Below are 6,000 nucleotides of genomic sequence, written 5' to 3'. Positions count from 1 at the left end.
TTTTGTATTTTCACAGTTTGGCAACACTTTCCTGCCCGCATTAAGGCATGTAATTAATTGGATTATACATTTTATGTAGCACCTGACATACTGTGATATGGTCAATCTGGTAATCAATAGTGAATGCAAAGCAATTGCAGATAAAACTGAATTTGGTAATATTAGATACACTGTACTTCTTTACAGATCAGCTGCCTAAAGTAATGCATATTTTCACTGACAAATTATATTTGAATTTACTCACCAGACAATGAATACTTGTAGGAATGTGTTCCGTGCTAAAGATTCCCTGGGCAGCATTAAATGTCTTTGAATAACATCAATTCTACAACATTCTGCACCAAAATTCTACTTTGACACCAATAAAGGGGCAATATAACTCATTCAACATTGAAATAATGAAACCGTGTTCTGCCTACTTGTAAAATTCATACTTTATGTTTTCCTAAAGTGCTACTTAAGATGTATGTCGTAATTACTCTTACTCTTCCCAATTGGATTCTGTAGCATTAAAGGAAAGATACGGAGCTCAGTATAAAGAGCCATCTTAACCCCAACTGCTTTGTTTGTGAAACAAATTAGATAAACCAGCAGCTAAATAGAAAGCACCCTAAAAAAAAGATGGAACATCGGTGTATATTGTCCCTTTAAAGCAACAGTATAACCCCTTGTCCAATAGGAGTTCAATGAAAAGAATTTTGCATGTGTTTTCGAAACATCTTCATATCCATGAAAACTCCAAATGACTTATTGCCATCAAAGAGGCCTCTTCATACAGGGAAATGCTCATGGGCACCTTCTGGAAGATCATAAATGTGCTAGTGTCAAGGAAAAAAACAAATCAAGTTAACACTTAATAGATATTATTTGTTTTTGTGATTTTGTCACAACCTTTTGTCAAAAGCTTTGCAAAATTTGGATCCCTCGAAAGTTGACCAAGGCTGTTCGTGCCAAGAAAAACACATTTTATAACAATTTTTATAATAACTAAACTAAAGCAGCTCACATGAGCAGACAGCTCACACGGAGGGTTCTACACAGTTAGACTCAGGGTTTACACCCAAAACGGCATCACATGATGAGAATGTATGGGAGTGCATCTGCAGGCACACACAGAAGGTATATCACACCTGTGGCATGTAAATCTAAAGTCCCATATTTATTTTTTTGAATGTCAATCTTTAGAATAAATGGACTCAAAAAAAAAAAGGCTCAACTAATTAAAGCAGAACTAAATACCCTCCCAGTAATAATAGCCCCCCTTAACAGCCGCCATTGCAGACTGCCCCCTCCCTGCACATTAGTCAAAAAGAAGCCCCTGAAAAAATACCCTGACCCTAAAATGCAGAGAAGCAGAGTTTCCAAGCACCACCTTCTTTCCATTCGTATTGTTTCGGTCTCTTCACCGACACAAAGCCTGGTTTGACCCCCACTAGGGATGGGTGTTAAACCACATGTTGCACAGTTAAACTAAAAAGGATATTTGATTTTCAGTCTTTAGATAACATATCAGCTGCTCCAGGCAGTCAAAGCGGTTAAGGGTTGGAACACAGCCCAACATGATCAGCTTGTGTTTGGCCCGTGTCAGTGCCACGTTTAGCCTTCTCCAGTCCTTTAAAAGGTCTCCAAGCTGTTCCAAAAACAGAGAATATTGTTAGATACCAGGAAAAAAGAAAAAAAATAATTACATTGTCTCATGAGGCATATTTTCCAATACATGCATATTATTATACATATATATATGTGTATATATATTGTAGCATTGTTGGGAAGATCATAGACAGAAAGTATATCGCTCCCAGAATCCTCTATGAGGCAGCATAGAGGGCTGTGAAAATGAGGGTCAGAAGTGAGGAATTATTAGCCTTGTCTGGAGGTGTGGTGCACTTCAAGAGTGGCTGCTCTCTGCCCGAGAGAGATGGAGAGAGGGAGACAGAGAGCACTGGGAAACTCCAAATGACTGAGTGAAATTTTCATTTGCTTATTGGATTTAACTTGCCCAAGTAGGGCTGTGTGTCCTTTGGAAAGGAAGCTTATCTTCATCAGCAAGACTGTTACTATTTTGCTTTGTTGCAACCTCAGATGTAATGTACTTTAATTTTGTGTTTAAGTTGCTGTGTTATATTCACACACAAATTTCAGTTGGAAACCCTGTGTACTGTCTCTTATCTGTGTACTGTGTAAAAGGAGCTGCTGCTGCTGCTACTACTACCTAAACCGCAGTTCCCTATATATATATATATATATATATATATATATATATATATATATATATATATATATATATATATATATATATATATATATATATATATATATATATATATATATATATATATATATATATAATACACAAAAGCCATGAATATCTTGTAAATTATATCCTTATAAACGGTGAGTTCTGATGTTATCAGTTATAAACGGTGAGTTGTGATGTCATTTCTGTCACATGACTCACTAAAATTTGTGTATTATAATAAATAAAGTACCCCCAATTGCAAAATATTAGGATATTAGAAGTTACCTCGGAGTTCCATGACCTGTATAAAAACACTCGGCCTTCGGCCTCGTGTTTTTATATGGTCATGAAACTCCTCGGTAACTTATAATATCCTTATATTTTACAAGAGGGGGTACTTTATTCACTATATATATATATATATATATATATATATATATATATATATATATATATATATATATATATATATATATATATATATATATATAATATATATATATATATAATATATATATAATATATTTATTTATTTGTGTGTCAATGTGTTTGAAATTAACATCAAAAGTAAATCCTGTTTTTTTAATTCAATCTGCAGCCCCTTTTAAAATCTAAAAAAGCAAAGCCCTAAACAATTTTTTTTTTGACTTTCCTTTTAAAGTAGAACATATTTGATATTATTAAAAAAAGTTGGTTAACTACAGGCAGATAGCTATTGATAACAGCATAAAAGTGCCAGAGATTCGCCAAATCCAGGATTCAGCTCTGGATTTGCCCAAATGCTTGTATTTCTTTTGCAGGATTCAGACAAGGGATTCTAAGGGTTTAGCTGAAAGAAATCTTACGACTCTGGACAATTGATTGCAGCAGCAACGGATCAACAACGGATACCATTTTATTATTTTTTGAACCAAAACATTATGTATTCGGTGCATTCCTAGTAAGTTATCGCACAGGATTGGCTTTATTTAAGCTACTGCTCATCTGAAGAGCTGCATATTATGATGAACACAGGGAAAGAGATGCACCAATATTAGCCACCTTAGAGTAGCAGTTAGAATACTTCAGCTTTCAAATTTAGTTTAACACCATATAAGTGCCCTAAAATTACATATTTCATAAGTGCAATTTCCGTACTTTAACCACATTCTTCAAATTCCAAAAAAACTGTCAAAGAAAAAATAAGTTTACCAAAAAAAAAACAACTTATTTTACTTTTATGCTAGAGGTTTTTAGACTTTCATTTACTACAAAACTATAAGGCCCCTGGGTCATAATTGGGTTATAAATATTTAAAAACATCACTCCATTTAAGTTATATCTAAGATAGTTACAATAAAATACCAGCGTGCACTTCCACTGTATCATGTCCAAAACAATGCATCGTAATTGGTGGACCATAAAACCAATGTGATCATAGAAAGGAATCAGACTCTAGTCTTTCTCAATCTGACTATATAAATCCTCTCCCAGTCTAGCTTTGCCCTCTTGAGAAAAAGACCTATTTAGTCTGAAACATTGCTGTGATCAATCTATAATAAAAGTAAACACACTTTTATTGTACACCCTGTGACTGCTGCATCATTCTGCTTTTAATATCCAAGTAGGCAAATATATTTTGAGCCCAGGAATAGGATCCAGCCTTATGATCAAAGAACCACTGATGTGTACCAAGTAACACCATTTTTTCCTTCTAAATTTGTATATCAAGCTTGCTGAAACTGGTATAAAAAAGTGATACAATACTTTAACAGCATAAATGTGGGTTTGCATGTACATGCTCATAATTTAACTGAAAATTACAAAAATTAGATGTTCCTCCACTTACTTTTCCATCAATATTGCTTCTAACGAAGGACACAATGATAACACTTTTGTCTCTCCCTTGATATTTATCCACTGTATTCACCTCCACGGCACTGGCTGACAATGAGTTGAAATAATTAGAGATCATTTTAAGTTGCTGACGATATGGCGCTATGATCCCAATGTCGGAGGGTTTGCAGCCGGCCTTTGTAGAGAGACAGCATAAAAACAAATTTATAATCGTCCACTGAGATGACACACAAAATTATGCCCTATGGATGTATAGCATGCCAAAAAATACTTTCCTTAAAAAAAATGTAGCTTGATACATGTCTTGGGATTTTTTGCCACACAACACCATGGTGCTCTGGATTTCTAATGCTTATCTGCGGTAAGGTTTGAAAGCTACACTTTCAAGGGACAGTTGAGAACCATGAAGAGACTTCATGTAAAGCAGGAGTGTCCAACCTGCAGCCCGAGGGCCGCATGTGAGCCAGGATGGATATGAATGCGGCCCAGCTTGAACTTCCGCCAATCCAAGAAAAGTCATGTTGCAATGTCACGCACAGAGAGCGTATGTACGCGTCGCTATTTGTGTGCATGTGTGCTTTAAATTTTATATGGGGTGTGCGGTGTGTGGCTTCCTAGAGCAGAAAAAGCAGTTAACAAGTGAGCGTTCGGTTACTTAAAAAGGCAGGTAAGCATTCTTCAGCGGTACCGCCCCCTATGCTAGGGATATATGTAGCGCCTACATTTGTGAGCAACTTCTTTTAAGAATGAACACACTAAGAGTAAAATTAGAACCAAATTATCTGATGAGCACACCTTGAGAATTCACTGAGAATTGCAACTTCTTCCATTCAACCAGATATTGATACATTAGTTTCTCAAACACAATGTCAAAAATCTCACTAGGTTTATGAAACCCTCTTTTCTTTTACAATAAAATAAATCAAAAGTTAGCGTTAGTGTGTGTGTGTTTCGAGTGTGGCCCTAGAACATTTTTTCTTCTTCCAATGTGAAGCCAAAAGGTTGGACATCCCTGATGTAAAGGTATGCACTAAATTGTCAAAACTGTATATAAATTAATAATAAATAGTTGTAGCACAATCACAAAAACTTTCTGGAACTATAACATAGATGACAAAATTACACAAAATGCGTGATGTTGATTTAGATCAAATGCACATTCTTTTAGGCCCAGCAGCACTAGAAAAATTCAGTTTCACACAGGAGGATAGTTATGTTCACAGAGATTATAGGGGTTATACATGAATTTGAGTTATGCCACTGGTTTCGCTCTGCCAAATTTCAACCCCTAAATGTAATTTAGGCATTTTTCTTGTCCTTTAACGGTTAAGTGTGAAACGCAAAGTGCTAAAAAAGGGTTGTATCTACAGAGAAAGCAAACCCTGTGGCTGCAGGGGGGGCAGGAGGTATAGGAGGGCCCCATGAGGCTCAAATTCAAATACAATTTCAATAAATATTGGTAAAACAGGACAACCTCTGGATATGGTAGGGGCGCTAAAATTAATTTGCTGTGAGGCCCAGTAATATCTTGTTACACCTCTAGAAAGCAGACCTTTAGATACAGCTTTGTCAAATGGAACACCAGTTTAGCTTCTATCCAATTACTGATCCCGCCCTTCTCCTCCGTTTCCAGGGCTGGAATCTAGAAGTGAAAAAAAACATTGTGAATCAGTGTCAAAATTACAGATGTTAGTTTGACTCAATTCAAATCTAAATTCAGTTCATTTTCATTAATTAAATACTTTCTCTGTGAAATAACCCACTGGGTAATTACAGCAGTCCGGTGAAATTAAGAACTCTTGATTCACTAGCTCAGTGCTGGGGTTTTCCTCATAACTGGGATCCTCCCTTAGCTGGGGCACCCCACATGTGCAAAGAAAAACACAAAAAAGCAATTTTGGGTATCTGGAGTCGGAGTCGCCAAA

At 35.9% G+C, this 6,000-nt stretch overlaps 1 protein-coding gene across 1 annotated transcript in view; it reads right to left on the bottom strand.

Annotated features, from left to right (window-relative positions):
• Positions 1 to 770: 770 nt before the first annotated feature.
• The window catches only part of dna2.S (DNA replication helicase/nuclease 2 S homeolog), a 43,644-nt gene continuing 38,414 nt past the window's right edge, over positions 771 to 6,000 (bottom strand). Inside the window, 4 exon segments of the mRNA NM_001085762.1 lie at positions 771 to 815; positions 1,484 to 1,630; positions 4,068 to 4,250; positions 5,628 to 5,717. Of these exon segments, the coding sequence (NP_001079231.1) occupies positions 771 to 815; positions 1,484 to 1,630; positions 4,068 to 4,250; positions 5,628 to 5,717 (465 nt within the window).

The sequence above is a fragment of the Xenopus laevis genome, chromosome 7S, assembly GCF_017654675.1.
Source record: "Xenopus laevis strain J_2021 chromosome 7S, Xenopus_laevis_v10.1, whole genome shotgun sequence".
Taxonomy (NCBI): Eukaryota; Metazoa; Chordata; class Amphibia; order Anura; family Pipidae; genus Xenopus; species Xenopus laevis.
Note: the sequence above shows the minus strand (reverse complement) of the source record. Positions and strands in the feature narration are given on the sequence as shown.